Raw genomic sequence first — 15,000 nt, 5'->3', positions numbered from 1 at the left:
TGGCGGTCATTTACAGCCGAAACGCTACGAGCTCATTTGCATGGAGTAGAGTTTCAGCTTTACAGCTTTAAGGCTATCGCTCAAGCGTTTTATCGCTCCAAACGCTTTATCGCTCATGTGTAATAGAAAGTGAATGGGCGTTTATCGCTCAAAACGCTTTACAGCTTTTGGTGTGAACGCACAGTTAGAGATGTAAGAGATGTTAGAGATGTGTTGAGATTTTAGAGATGTTACAGATGTTACAGATGTCACAGATGTGTTGAGACATCAGAGATGTGTGTTGGTCTGCAGAGGAGATCGTGGAGCTCACAGAGCAGATAAGTCGAGAAGGGAAGACCATCCACGAGCTGGAGAAGATCAAGAAGGTTCTGGATGTGGAGAAGAGCAACATCAGAGCTGCTCTGGAGGAGGCAGAGGTAACCCTTCTTCTGACAACCTCCATCCCCCAACCTCCATCTTATAACCTCCTATATATATATATCAGTGTGGTTGTTAAAGTGCCCACGGTTCTCAAGAGGAGAGCAGTTGGGGTACTAACGCTCCACGGTTCTCTAGGGAACTCTGGAGCACGAGGAGAGCAAGACTCTGAAAGCCCAGTTGGAGTTCCATCAGATGAAAGCAGAGGTCGACAGAAAGATCTCAGAGAAGGACGAAGAGATCGACAACCTCAGGTAACCAAACCAAACCAAACCAACGACCAAATCCGTTGTAAACTTGGACAAATCGCTCGAGTTTACGATTTGTTCGTAAATTCGAACAAATTGAGTGTATGATGAAGAAATATGAGGGAGGTTCCAAAATAGTAATGAGCTTCTCTCTGCATGCTGAGGGGCATTAGTTCATTGAAACAATACATTATAAACCATAAACATATACTATATTGATCGTGATGGTGCGTGTCAGGCATACTCACCAGCGCTCCCTGGAGGCCATGCAGACCAGCCTGGAGGCGGAGCTGCGTTGCCGTGGCGAGGCGGTCCGCCTCAGGAAGAAGATGGAGGTGGATCTGAACGAGATGGAGCTCCAGCTGAGCCAGGCCAACCGCCAGGCCGCTGAGAGCATGAGGCTCACCAGACACCTGCAGGCACAGGTACGCCCCTCATACTCACCTGTAGAGACATGTACGCCCCAAATACTCACCTGTAGACACAGGTACGCCCCTCATACTCACCTGTAGAGACATGTACGCCCCAAATACTCACCTGTAGACAAAGGTACGCTCCTCCTGGTGTGTCCAGCAGTTAATGGGAATAACTAGCTGGTTAGTTTGTCCAGGTCCACTAATTGATGGGAATAACTAGCTGATTGGTGTGTCCAGTGTGTCCAGGTCCACTAGTTAAAATGAATAACTAGCTGGTTGGTGTGCGCAGGTCCACTTGTTAATAGGAATAACTAGCTGGTTGATGTGTCCAGGTCCACTAGTTAATAGGAATAACTAGCTGGTTGGTGTGTCCAGGTCCACTAGTTAATATGAATAACTAGCTGGTTGGTGTGTCCAGGTCCACTAGTTATTGTACTAACTAGCTGGTTGTAGTGTCCAGGTCCACTAGTTAATATAACTAACTAGCTGGTTGGTGTGTCCAGGTCCACTAGTTAATAGGACTAACTAGCTGGTTGGTGTTTCCAGGTCCACTAGTTAATAGGACTAACTAGCTGGTTGGTGTGTCCAGGTGAAAGAGCAACAGGTGGAGCTGGATGACAAGTTCCAGCTGACCAATCAGCTGAAGGAGCAGGTGGTGTTGGTGGAGCGTCGCTGCTCACTGCTCCTTGCTGAGGAGGCGGAGCTACGGAGTGCTCTGGAACAGTCTGACCACGCCCACAAGATGGCTGAACACGAGCTAGTAGAGGCCATCGAGAGAGCCAACCACCTCAACACCCAGGTGAGACCCTGTGGTACACACACGCACACACACACTCACACACACGCACAAACATAGTCTGTGTGAATATGGTGACACTGACCCGTTGACCTTTGACCCCGGCAGGTGTCTGGCCTGGTGGCCATGAAGCGGAAGCTGGAGGCGGAGCTGGTGGTGCTGGTGGGGGAGGTGGAGGAGGCCGTACAGGAGGGACGCTCCACCAGCGACAAGGCCAAGAAGGCCCTCACCGACGTGAGTCACCTACAGCCACCACTAACCACTAACCAATAACCACTGAGTACAACATGTAACCTCCAGTACAACATGTATCTTCATTATGTTCTCCTCCTCCTCCTCCTCCTCCTCCTCCTTCTCCTCCTCCTCCTCCTCCTCCTCCTCCTCCTCCTCCTCCTCCTCCTCCTCCAGTAGAACATGTATCTTCATCATGTTCTCCTCCTCCTCCTCCTCCTCCTCCTCCTCCTCCAGTACAACATGTATCTTCATCATGTTCTCCTCCAGTAGAATATGTATCTTCATCATGTTCTCTTCCTCCTCCTCCTCCTCCTCCTCCTCCAGTACAACATGTATCTTCATCATGTTCCCCTCCTCGTCCTCCTCCAGTAGAACATGTATCTTCATCATGTTCTCCTCCTCCTACTCCTCCTCCAGTAGAACATGTATCTTCATTATGTTCTCCTCGTCCTGCAGGCGGCCCTGATGGCCGAGGAGCTGAAGAAGGAGCAGGACAGCACCACGGCGTTGGAGAGGATGAAGAAGAACATGGAGACCACTGTCAGAGGTACCTGTCTCACATGCTGTCCACCTGTCTGTCATACCGTTCACCTGTCTATCATTCTGTTTACCTGTCACCATAGTGTGTACCTGTCTACATACTTTCTACCTGTCTACATACTGTCTACCATACTGTCTACCTGTCTTCATACTGTCTACCTGTCTCCATACTGTCTACCTGTCTTCATACTGCCTACCTTTCTCCATACTGTCTACCTGTCTCCATACTGTCTACCTGTCTTCATACTGTCTACCTGTCTCCATACTGTCTACCTGTCTCCATACTGTCTATCTGTCTTCATACTGTCTACCTGTCTTCATACTGCCTACCTTTCTCCATACTGTCTACCTGTCTCCATACTGTCTACCTTTCTTCATACTGTCTACCTGTCTCCATACTGTCTACCTGTCTTCAAACTGTCTATCTGTCTCCATACTGTCTATCTGTCTTCATACTGTCTACCTGTCTTCATACTGTCTACCTGTCACCATACTGTCTACCTGTCTACAGACCCTCTACCTGTGTGTATAAGCTACAGGTCCTGATGGCATGTGTTTGTGCTCCAGACCTTCAGGTGCGTCTGGATGAATCGGAGCAGATGGCGCTGAAGGGAGGGAAGAAACAGCTCCACAAACTGGAGAGCAGAGTGAGTGACGCCTTCAAACATCCAACCAGAGTCTGAGTGAACCAGGGTGTCTGAGTGAACCAGAGTGTCTGTGTACCAGGCGACACTACCTGTCTCAGTGTGCTACCAGGTGAGGTAGCTCCCTGAGTGTTATCACCTGTGCGACCAGGTGAGCCTACCTGTCTGAGTGTATTACCTGTGTGACTAGGTAGCTGTCTGAGTGTTAATACCTGTGTGACCAGGTACCGGTCTGAGTGTTATCACCTGTGTGAACAGGTGAGGGAGCTGGAGACCGCACTGCTGCTGGAGGAGAAGAAGAGCGAGGAGGTTGTGAAGGGGGCCCGGCGTTACGAGAGAAAAGTCAAGGAGCTGACCTACCAGGTCAATCTACTGCTCGTCACTCGACTACTCCTGTCTGTTTAACATCTCTTCACTCTACTGCTCTTCACTCTACTGCTCCTGTCTGTTTAACATCTCTTCACTCTACTGCTCCTGTCTGTTTAACATCTCTTCACTCTACTGCTCTTCACTCTGCTGCTCCTGTCTGTTTAACAGACTCTACTACTACTGTCTGTTTAACATCTCTTCACTCTACTGCTCCTGTCTGTTTAACATCTCTTCACTCTACTGCTCTTCACTCTGCTGCTCCTGTCTGTTTAACAGACTCTACTACTACTGTCTGTTTAACATCTCTTCACTCTACTGCTCTTCACTCTGCTGCTCCTGTCTGTTTAACATCTCTTCACTCTACTGCTCTTCACTCTGCTGCTCTTGCCCTAATGGTTTCTGCACTCGTTTTATGACAGAATACTAGATAGATTGTATTTAGAAAATGTATCAAGTAATGTATAGATTATTTTGAAAACATGATGTAGATGCATGTATTATTGTAAAGAACAAGTATTGATCATGTACTGATCATATACTGATCATGTATTGCTGGTTTTCTTACTGTTTTCAGACAGAGGAAGACCAGAAGACTCTTCTGCACATGCAGGACCTGATAGAAAAACTGCAGACAAAAGTCAAGAGCTACAAGCGGCAGTCAGAGAACGCGGTAGGCTCTATCAGGAGACATCCGAAGGTTGTGTTTAGTTAGGAGACATCGATAAGCCCCAGATAGAGGACAATTACTGAAGCTTGGTATACAGTAATACAGTATATTATTAGCCAAACTCACTGAGCCGAACTTTTCTACCTCTTGGTCCCTTTTCCATACAGAGAAAGATAGATTTCTCTGTACAGGAAAGTTATGGAGAACTTTAAAAATCTTCTTCCAAATAACCACAGGGGAAAATGACACATGACTTGATAGACATGCTCTATGAAAAAAATGAAATATGGAAATCAGCAAACATTATTCTATGAATGACAAGTCCGCTTCAGAAGGTCCCAGGAACTGGAAACTGGTCGTGCAAATAGAGGACATCTCCCTCAGCAAGTGTCTCGTGTTTTGTGTCGTTAGCATTTTAGCAAGCACACTCTCACAGTTCGTTACGACGAAACGCATTCTAGTTTCGATATTCAATTTAGGGTTAATATTGCCATACGACATGTTTCTAATCGATTGAGGAGGTTTCTACAGGCATAAGGTCGCTACAGGACTGGGCTTTGATAAGACCCCTGAACCAGATGTGTTTTGTCCCCCAGGGGAAAGTCCTCATTAGGTATTATTAATAGAGCGAATGTGTGCGGTGCTGCTGCTGTCCACTAGGAGGAGCAGGTGAGCAGCAACGTGACGCGCGTCAGGAAGATGCAGCACGAGCTGGACGATGCGGAGGAGCGCGCGGGAATGGCGGAGACCACCGTCAGCAAGCTGCTAGTCCGGACCCGGCAGCAGACCACCAAGGTGGCCATGGTGAGCTTGTGTGTGTGGGTGTACCGTAATTTTTTTTTAAACAATCGTATGAAGCATTTGTAATCTGTGATATTGCCATGGAAACAGAAACACTGTACATTAACTGAATATAATTCATGACTCTTCTCTGCGTCTCCAGATCATTGAGTGAGGAGGACATCATGGTGGACCGCTGCTGCTCTGTGTGTGTGTGTGTGTGTGTGCGTGCACATGTGTGCCCATGATGTGTGGAGTTTCAAAGGTCATCCGTGTGTTTCTGATTGTTGGTGTACTGTCTACAGTTACCAGTATCAACACAATATCACCATGGAGACCATCAGATTGACAGTGAATTCAAATTAATTTTTTCAAGTCAGCATTGGAATAGTTTGAAGTGAATTTGATCATGTTGGGTTATGAGTTATTTTAAGGTCACAGGTCAGCTATTATGGATTATGAACAAAGTTGTCTGCTGATGGTGCTTTATGAAAAAGTTTTTTTGTGTTGGTGGTGCATTACAAATAAGGTTTGTGTGTTGCTGGTGCTTTACGAATAAAGTTTTGTGTGTTTGAATTGCACAACTCTGACTTTTCTTTTCAAATTTGCTTTCTGTACTGAAATAAAACACAGAAATAATGACGCACAAATGTGCATACACACAAACACACACACACATTTAAAGAGCGTTGAAACACAATCATAAAACACTTTATTGACAACTAACCAACTTACAGTACATCTCTGTACACCAGTGAACATTCTTCTCCTTGACAATCTCTTCATCTGCTCAGTGCTATGCTAACCCTCCTACGCTAAGCTAACCCGCTAAAAGAGCTCGACAATTCTTTAGGGGAGGGGCATGTATGTGTCTACATATCCAGTGTGTGTGCGTGTGTGTGTGTGTGAGCGAGCGGGTGTGTGTGTGAGACAGAGAACTGGATCGGGGACACGGGGCAGAACAGCGTGGGGTCTGACCCAGGATTCAAACCGACACACCCTCTGTGTGGCGGGCTGCGACCTCTGTAAATACAACACATCTGTATCCATTCATCCCTAACACATCCCTGCTTTAGATCAGGACTGCCTCTCTCTCTCTCTCTCTCTCTCTCTCTCTCTCTCTCCAGCGTTCCGCGGGACTGCTCCACAGATTGGCTTCGTGGTCCCAGGCTGAAGTTGCATTGCATCGTCGGTAAAGTAGTCATTAGATTAGTATATTTCAAAGTTCTTTGAATGTCAGGCAGGTGGCCCGTTGTCGTAGAAACAAACACTCGTTTAGAAGAGGAAACTCAGTTCAGCAGGAAGTGAGGTCATAATGTCCATAGAAACCAGTTCCTGTTCCCTACTGGGGCTCTCAAGAAACAAACAGTATTTAGTCATGACTATTTAGCAATTAATACAATACTACAAGAATGCCGCCTAGGGGAGAGGAGAGGATGAGAGGGAGAGGAGAGGGAGGAGAGGAGAGGAGAGGAAAGGGAGGAGAGGAGTCTTCTTCATCAAACTTCAAAGTAAATTAGATTGACAGGTTTCATCCAATCAGATGCCTTCAGAACACAGGTACTTGGACCCTGGAGAATCTCTCTCTCACACAAACACCTGGGATGGTAGGAGGATGAAATCAGGCGTGGAGAGGTCACGTGTTTAGGGGCGGAGCTTCAATCCGTCCAATCCTTGAGTCACCCTTGGATGCAAAGTGGGTGGGGTTAATGATGTCAGAGATATGGCAGAAGATGATCGGCTGGCCTACAACACAGGAGCTTGGTCGCCTTGCAACTCTCCCGTTTCATCAGCGGCTGATAGGTCCTTCTGGCAGAGGGCGGAGTCAGCGGTCGACCAACCAGACGAAGGTTTAACCTTCCCAGCCATCCCAGATCTGACCCCTACACACACACACACACACACACACACACACACACACACACACACACACACACACACACACACACACACACACACACACACACACACACACACACACACACACACACACACACACATCAAAACGAAAGCCTTTCCAGGTCAAAGGCATCTCTAAGGATGGTTGTTTTTGAAAAGTAACAAAATCGAACAGAGAGACAGACAGACAAACAGACAGGCAGACTGGTAGGCTGACAGACATGCAAGCAGGCAGACAAGCAGGCAGACAGCTGACTGACACTAAACACACTACAAACACACACTACAGTGAGACAGATTAGGGGAGGGAGAGAGAGAGAGGGAGAGGGAGAGGGAGAGGGAGAGGGAGAGGGAGAGAGAGAGAGAGAGAGGGAGAGAGAGAGAGAGAGAAAGGGGGGAGAAGGCAAAGAGGGGGGGTAGAGGGGGAGGGAGGAGGGAACTCACAAGGTTCTGGGTGAGGAGGGTCTCTTGACTTTTGGCCATTTCTTCCTCTCAAACATCCTGATGCAACAAACACACACACGTGTTACACTGTTACACACTCTGTAACACACACGTGACACAAACACTGTGACACACTCTTTTACACACTCTGTAACACACACACACACACACACACACACACACACACACACACAGTGAAATACTCTGCGAGACACACTGATAAACAATATGTAACACACACGTGACACAAACACTGTGACACACTCTTTTACACACTCTGTAACACACACACACACACACACACACACACACACACCGTGAAATACTCGGCTACACACTCTGTAATACACACACACACACACCGTGACACACTCTGCTACACACTCTATCACACAAACACACACACTGTAACACACTCTGCTACACTCTCTTTCTCAGCAGAAGCACCACAGCCCAAAGCGGGAAGGGAAATAATGGAAAAGACAAATTTCACATGCACTGTGTACGTCTGTGCGGGTGCGCTTGGCGTGCCTTCGTGCGTGCGTGTGTGTGTGTAGGTGTGTATGTGTGTGTATGTGTGTTTACCTGTAATCATCAAAGCTGCCATGTTCCTGTCCACCTGCTAAACAAAACAGTTTGATTGGTTACTAACAAATCATCACCCGGCATTTTTAAATGTTATTTGATTGGTCAGTAAAACATTCGGTCACCATTAGTAAACATTGTGAAGAACATTCTACAAACTGAAAACTAAACATCACTCTACCGGGCTCTACTGAGCACGTGCGGGGGTTACAGTGCGTGTGTGTGTGTGTGTGGGGTCGTACCGGGCTCTACTGAGCGCGTGCGGGGGTTACAGTGTGTGTGTGTGTGTGTGGGGTCGGACCGGGCTCTACTGAGCGCGTGCGGGGGTTACAGTGTGTGTGTGTGTGTGTGGGGTCGTACCGGGCTCTACTGAGCGCGTGCGGGGGTTACAGTGTGTGTGTGTGTGTGGGGTATTACCAGGCTCTACTGAGCGCGTGCGGGGGTTACACTGTGTGTGTGTGTGTGTGGGGTCGTACTGAGTGCGTGCGGGGGTTACTGTGTGTGTGTGTGTGTGTGTGTGTGTGTGTGTGTGTGTGTGTGTGTGTGTGTGTGTGTGTGTGTGTGTGTGTGTGTGTGTGTGTGTGTGTGTGTGTGTGTGTGTGTGTGTGTGTGTGTGTGTGTGTGTGTGTGTGTGGGGTCGTACCGGGCTCTACTGAGCGCGTGCGGGGGTTACAGTGTGTGTTGGTGTGTGGGGTCGTACCGGGCTCTACTGAGCGCGTGCGGGGGTTACAGTGTGTGTTGGTGTGTGGGGTCGTACCGGGCTCTACTGAGCGCGTGCGGGGGTTACAGTGTGTGTTGGTGTGTGGGGTCGTACCGGGCTCTACTGAGCGCGTGCGGGGGTTACAGTGTGTGTTTGTGCGTGTGTGGGGTCGTACCGGGCTCTACTGAGCGCGTGCGGGGGTTACACTGCCTGTGGCCCCTGCAGCCTCTCAGCTCCATCAGCTGGACGTGCAGCAGGTTTAGCATCGTCCTGTCCAGAGAACTGACCGCATTCATCATCTGGAGAGGGAGAGAGAGACTACCATCATCATCATCTGGAGAGAGAGACCGTCATCATCATCATCATCATCTGGAGAGAGAGACCGTCATCATGATCATCATCATCTGAAGAGAGAGAGTGAGACTATCATAATCATCATCATCTGGAGAGAGACCGTCATCATCATCATCATCATCATCTGAAGAGAGAGAGAGACCGTCATCATCATCATCTGAAGAGAGAGACCGTCATCATCATCATCATCATCTGAAGAGAGAGAGAGAGAGAGACTATCATCATCATCTGGAGAGAGACAGTCGTCATCATCATCATCATCTGGAGCGAGAGAGCGTCATCATCATCATCATCTGAAGAGAGAGACTATCATCATCATCATCATCTGGAGAGAAAGAGACCATCATCATCAACATCATCTGGGTAGAGAGAGACCATCATACTCTAGAGAGAGAGAGACCATCATCCTCTAGAGAGAGAGAGACCATCATCCTCTAGAGAGAGAGAGACCATCATCCTCTAGAGAGAGAGAGACCATCATCCTCTAGAGAGAGAACAACATACTCTAGAGAGAGAGACCATCATCCTCTAGAGCGAGAGAGACCATCATCCTCTAGAGAGAGAGAGACCATCATCCTCTAGAGAGAGAGAGACCATCATCCTCTAGAGAGAGGGACCATCATCCTCTAGAGAGAGACCACCATCATCCTCTAGAGAGAGACCACCATCCTCTAGAGAGAGACCATCATCCTCTAGAGAGAGAGACCATCATCCTGTATAGAGAGAGACCTTCATCCTGTATAGAGAGACCATCATCCTCAAGAGAGAGAGACCATCATCCTCTAGAGAGAGACCATCATCCTCTAGAGAGACCATCATCCTCTAGAGAGAGACCATCATCCTCTAGAGAGAGACCATCATCCTGTATAGAGAGAGACGATCATCCTCTAGAGAGACCATCATCCTCTAGAGAGAGAGAGACCATAATCCTCTAGAGAGAGAGAGAACATCATCCTCTAGAGAGAGAGACCATCAACCTGTAGAGAGAGACCTTCATCCTGTAGAGAGAGAGACCATAAACCTGTAGAGAGAGACCATCATCCTGTATAGAGAGAGACCATCATCCTGTATAGAGAGAGAGACCATCATCCTGTATAGAGAGAGACCATCAGCCTGTATAGAGAGAGACCATCAACCTGTATAGAGAGAGAGAGACACTGTCTAGACTACTCCAGGAGGCTGGTAGTGAGCTCTGTAGAGTCTCTCTCTCTGTGTGGACCACTGGAGTCGCTTTGATACGAGCCTCTGATACATGATGTACGTGTGTGTGCGTTAATGCCTCTGTGCGTGTGTGTGTGTGTGTGCTCATCCCTCTGTGTGTGTGTGTGTGTTCATGCGTCTGTGCGTGCGTGTGTGTTCATGTCTCTGTGCATGTGTGTACCTGGTAGGGGTCGGTGTTGAGGTCAAAGTACTCCAGGAAGCCGGTGGCGAACTCACAGAACAGGAAGTTGTGTGTGGTGTTGATGGTCCGCAGACACCAGTAGGTGTTGTTGTTAGCACTGGTGCAGGCACAGAACGACCCCACTACACACACACACACACACACACACACAATATAGATTATACATAATATTACACACAGAATAATAAAGATGTAGGTCTTACTGTGTGCCTTCATGCCTTCGTGCAAGCATATGTGTGTGTGTGTGTGTGTGTGTGTGTGTGTGTGTGTGTGTGTGTGTGTGTGTGTGTGTGTGTGTGTGTGTGTGTGTGTGTGTGTGTGTGTGTGTGTGTGTGTGTGTGTGTGTGTGCGCATGTGCGTGTGCATGTGTGTGGGGGGGGGGGGGGGGGGGGGGTCTCACAGGTCCAGTAGGGTGGGGTCTGCCAGTGCTGGTTGTCGTGGGTGAAGCAGGTCAGTCCGGGCATCGAACATGTGTCGTTGTTCTTCATCCTCTTCATGACCTTCCTCATCTTCTTCCTCCTCCTCTGCTCCTTCAGCAGCCACGCCCTCTGACCAGCTGCACCCAGCCTCCTGACAAACACCACCCAAACACCGTTATACATGGGACAGACACCACCCAAACACCGTTATACATGGGACAGACACCACCCAAACACCGTTATACATGGGACATACACCACCCAAACACCGTTATACATGGGACAGACACCACCCAAACACCGTTATACATGGGACAGACACCACCCAAACACCGTTATACATGGGACAGACACCACCCAAACACCGTTATTGTGCATGTGTGTGTGTGTATACGTGTGTGTGTGTGTGTCTGTATGTGTGTGCGTACCTGTGCGTGGGCGTGTGTCTGTCTGTGTGTGTGTGTGAGTCTCTGTCTGAGTCTCTGTGTGTGTGTGTATGCGTGCGTGATTGAGTGCGTGCATTCGTGCGTGCGTGTGTAACTTACTTGTATTTGTTACAGTTACACTTCAGGGGGCGGGCCTTCTTCAAATGACCTCTGACCTCCCTCAAGTTCTTTATCTTCGTCTGCAGCGTCTCGATCTTATTGGACGAGACAGATGTCAGACAACCGGTCGGTAGCAAAGAAAAAGTCAGTCAGTCAGTCAGTCAGCAGTACCTGGTGGTCTATGCGCAGCTTGTGGTCCTTCCAGGCCTGTATGGACTGGTACAGACCGGTATCACAGCTCACCGTGTCGTTGGCTAGGATAGAACACCTATTGCACACACACACACACACACACACACACACACACACACACACACACACACACACACACAGATTGGTGTAGTCGTACACAAATCAACTGTCAGATTGCTCGGCATTGTATCATACACACGCACACAGACACACACCTCTCTGTCACCCTGATGGATTTGGGCGGAGCCAGGGTGCTGGGGACTCCTCCCATTCCGCTGGAGTCCTCATCAGACTGATGGCTGATTGGCTGCCTGGTGGCCCCGCCCAGCAGGCTGTGGTTGCCCTGGTAACTGGACACCGAGCGGCTGAAGCGGTTTCGGGAGTAGCTCTTCAGCACTTTGAGTTCTGGACCAACAAACAAATAAACAAACAAACAAAGAAACAACCAGAGGCTGATGACCTGAGGGGACGTCTAGAGGAGCACGGTGCAGTACTGACATCGCCCACTAGAGGGCGATGAGAGTCCCCCCAGACATCACTCCACCATGGAGTCCACCTTTGGGAACCCGGGTCCACGATAGCCCACCAGTACAAGACCAGGGGGTCCTAGATCCCTGACCTCCTGTCTAGGATCCACCGGCCAATGAGAGGCAGGACTCACTCTTCTTGGAGACGAGGAACTTCTTCTTGAAGGGCCGCAGTGAGGAGGGGCGTGGCCTCACCGCCGGGCCGCCGCAGTCACATGACCCCATCCTCCGCTGGTACAGCTGGGACTTGATGCTGATTGGACGCAGGTGTTTGGGCGGACCCTTCTGGAAGCTCTTGGCCACGCCCCCTTCCGTCTTACATTTGTGAAGGCGCAGCTTCCCTGTGGAGTCCTCTACACACTGCCACTTCTACTCACACACACACAGGGGAACGCACACACACACACACACACACACACACACACACACACACACACACACACACACACACACACACACACACACACACACACACACACACACACACACACACACACAATGTAATAGTAATTTCGGTATGAATCATTCCAAGCTTTTCCATTCCATGACTGATTTAAGCAGTGGTACCACTTCTAGTAATAGTACTACTCATTCTAGTGGAACTAGGGAACCACTACTAGTACCAGTGGTACTACAGTATAAGTACCAGCACTAGTAATAGTAATACTCATTCTAGAGGTACTAGGGTATAAGTACCACCACTAGTACTAGTAATACTCTTTCTAGTGGTACCAGGGTATAAGTACCACCACTAGTACCAGTACTACTCATTCTAGTGGTACTAGAGTATAAGTACCACCACTAGTACTAGTACTACTTATTCTAGTGGTACTCGAAAAGTACCTGTCCCGTCTGCTGACAGGGGGTCTGGTACTCGTTCCTCTGACACAGGTCTTTCACACGTTGGTGTTTGGGCAGGAAGTTCTCCTCCTGGGACACTTCCTGTCCGTCCACACGCTGGGGCAGCAACTTCCTGTCAGGTAGCCAATCAAAACACAGCTCTCTGACTCATCGTAGTTCACAGCAACAGTGAGCGAGAACTTGATAACAGCATGTCTGGATGAATAGGAACAATGTTACTTATTAATAATAAGAAGAATGATTTAGCCTCTTGATGAATTTGAACACATAATTATCATGTTAGCTATTAATAATGATTTACCCTCTTGTTGAATATGAACACATAATTATGATGTTAGTTATTAATAATACAAATTTAAAAAAAGGATTTACCCTCTTAAGATGAATATGAACACATAATAATGATATTAGTTATTTATAATAATAATAATAATAATAATAATAATGGTTTACCCTCTTAAGATGAATGTGAACACATAACAACAATTTATTATGAATTATAATATCAATGTTAGTTAATAATAATGATAATAATAAAAAATGTTTACCCTTTTAAGATTAATGTGAACACATAATAATGACATTAGTTATTATTAATAATAATAACGATATTAGTTAGTAATATTTATAAAGGTTACCCTCTTTCGACCAGGAAAGAGTCTCTCCATGGTTTGGATTTCTTCACCACCTGAAACCTGAGGAGTGAACAAGTTTTAAACATCTGCACCAGTTCCTTAGATTCTATATTGTCTTTCTGATTATTATTTTTTCTTTTCCAACTATTTTTTTCAGACAGAGAGACGTAGAGATGTAGGGACGTAGGGACGTAGAGACGTAGAGACGTAGAGGCGTAGAGACGTAGAGACGTAGAGACATAGAGACATAGAGACATAGAGACATAGAGACAGACAGAGAGACAGAGAGACGGAGAGAGAGAGAGAGAGACAGACCTAGGGTACCTGTTGGCGGGTGTGTGTCTGTCCAGCAGGGAGAGGACAGACTTCCCGTCCATGTCCCACGGGGCGTCCAGACCGGCCATGTCCAGGATGGTGGGGGCCAGGTCGATGTTCAGGACCATGTGGGGGTTACTGCACACACACACACACACACACACACACACACACACACACACACACACACACACACACACACACACACACACACACACACACACACACACACACACACACACACTCTTGTTTTAAAAGCTTTCCGGTACAGTGGGTCATTGCTACGCCTTCAGCCTTTCATGTGCCAATAATCCAACCATACTAATATAATTCTTTATTTCAGACCCAGGAGGATCCATATCAACACATACTGTTTCAGTATTACCCTTTATAAAGATGAAGATATCCATATACATCTGTCATATACATAGAACTATATCAATATAGCTATGGTTATAGATATCTATATACATCTATATAGATCTGTCATATATGTATAGATCTATATCAATATAGATCTGGTTATAGACATAGATATCTATATAGATCTGTCATATATATATATATAGTTCTATATCAATATAGATATCATTATATATATAGATATCTATATAGATCTGACATATATATAGATCTATATCAATATAGATGTGGTTATAGATCTAGATAGCTATATAGATCTGTCATATATATAGATCTATATCAATATTGATGTGGTTATAGATATAGATATCTATTGGTCCTGCTGGTGTTGTTCCTACATGGTTCCCTGGCCCACGTTCGGGCCTCGGATGTAGAACGGGACTCTGATGTCAAACTCATACGGCATCGACTTCCCTGGAAACACACACACACACACACACACACACACACACACACACACACACACACACACACACACACACACACACACACACACACACACACACACACACACACACACACACAGTTTTATAAAAGTACTAATATTTAAATATTGCAATAGGCTCTGGTGAGGTTGAAGTGATATTG

The 15,000-nt window shown here is 47.2% G+C and overlaps 2 protein-coding genes across 14 annotated transcripts in view; one reads left to right on the top strand and one right to left on the bottom strand.

Moving 5' to 3' along the window:
- LOC130386726 (myosin-7B-like) overlaps positions 1-5,687 on the top strand; it is a 27,728-nt gene extending 22,041 nt beyond the window's left edge. Inside the window, exons 36-46 of one of the 2 annotated variants that reach the window (XM_056595736.1) lie at positions 292-416; positions 556-671; positions 904-1,090; positions 1,671-1,880; positions 1,986-2,111; positions 2,568-2,658; positions 3,219-3,298; positions 3,554-3,658; positions 4,239-4,334; positions 4,992-5,126; positions 5,275-5,687. In XM_056595736.1, coding sequence (XP_056451711.1) covers positions 292-416; positions 556-671; positions 904-1,090; positions 1,671-1,880; positions 1,986-2,111; positions 2,568-2,658; positions 3,219-3,298; positions 3,554-3,658; positions 4,239-4,334; positions 4,992-5,126; positions 5,275-5,286 — 1,283 coding nt within the window. In that variant the 3' untranslated portion in view covers positions 5,287-5,687. Of the gene's footprint in view, positions 1-291; positions 417-555; positions 672-903; positions 1,091-1,670; positions 1,881-1,985; positions 2,112-2,567; positions 2,659-3,218; positions 3,299-3,553; positions 3,659-4,238; positions 4,335-4,991; positions 5,136-5,274 lie in introns of both variants that reach the window. The other variant, XM_056595735.1, reaches the window with a different exon arrangement.
- Positions 5,688-5,801: 114 nt separating this feature from the next.
- LOC130386752 (extracellular sulfatase Sulf-2-like) overlaps positions 5,802-15,000 on the bottom strand; it is a 27,153-nt gene continuing 17,954 nt past the window's right edge. For 5 of the 12 annotated variants that reach the window (XM_056595738.1, XM_056595737.1, XM_056595741.1 and 2 more), the window contains 14 exons: positions 14,751-14,826; positions 13,990-14,127; positions 13,678-13,734; positions 13,022-13,151; positions 12,313-12,547; positions 11,867-12,056; positions 11,631-11,727; positions 11,460-11,554; positions 10,896-11,065; positions 10,475-10,617; positions 8,915-9,038; positions 8,040-8,076; positions 7,455-7,511; positions 5,802-6,994 (listed from right to left, as the gene is read on the bottom strand). In XM_056595738.1, coding sequence (XP_056451713.1) covers positions 6,964-6,994; positions 7,455-7,511; positions 8,040-8,076; positions 8,915-9,038; positions 10,475-10,617; positions 10,896-11,065; positions 11,460-11,554; positions 11,631-11,727; positions 11,867-12,056; positions 12,313-12,547; positions 13,022-13,151; positions 13,678-13,734; positions 13,990-14,127; positions 14,751-14,826 — 1,580 coding nt within the window. In that variant the 3' untranslated portion in view covers positions 5,802-6,963. Of the gene's footprint in view, positions 6,995-7,454; positions 7,512-8,039; positions 8,077-8,914; positions 9,039-10,474; positions 10,618-10,895; positions 11,066-11,459; positions 11,555-11,630; positions 11,728-11,866; positions 12,057-12,312; positions 12,548-13,021; positions 13,152-13,673; positions 13,735-13,989; positions 14,128-14,750; positions 14,827-15,000 lie in introns of those variants that run through there. The other 7 variants (XM_056595742.1, XM_056595743.1, XM_056595749.1 and 4 more) reach the window with 7 other exon arrangements.

Source organism: Gadus chalcogrammus, chromosome 1 (genome assembly GCF_026213295.1).
Source record: "Gadus chalcogrammus isolate NIFS_2021 chromosome 1, NIFS_Gcha_1.0, whole genome shotgun sequence".
NCBI classification, from domain to species: domain Eukaryota; kingdom Metazoa; phylum Chordata; class Actinopteri; order Gadiformes; family Gadidae; genus Gadus; species Gadus chalcogrammus.
The sequence above is the reverse complement of the archived record's forward strand: the minus strand, read 5'-3'. Positions and strand labels throughout refer to the sequence as shown.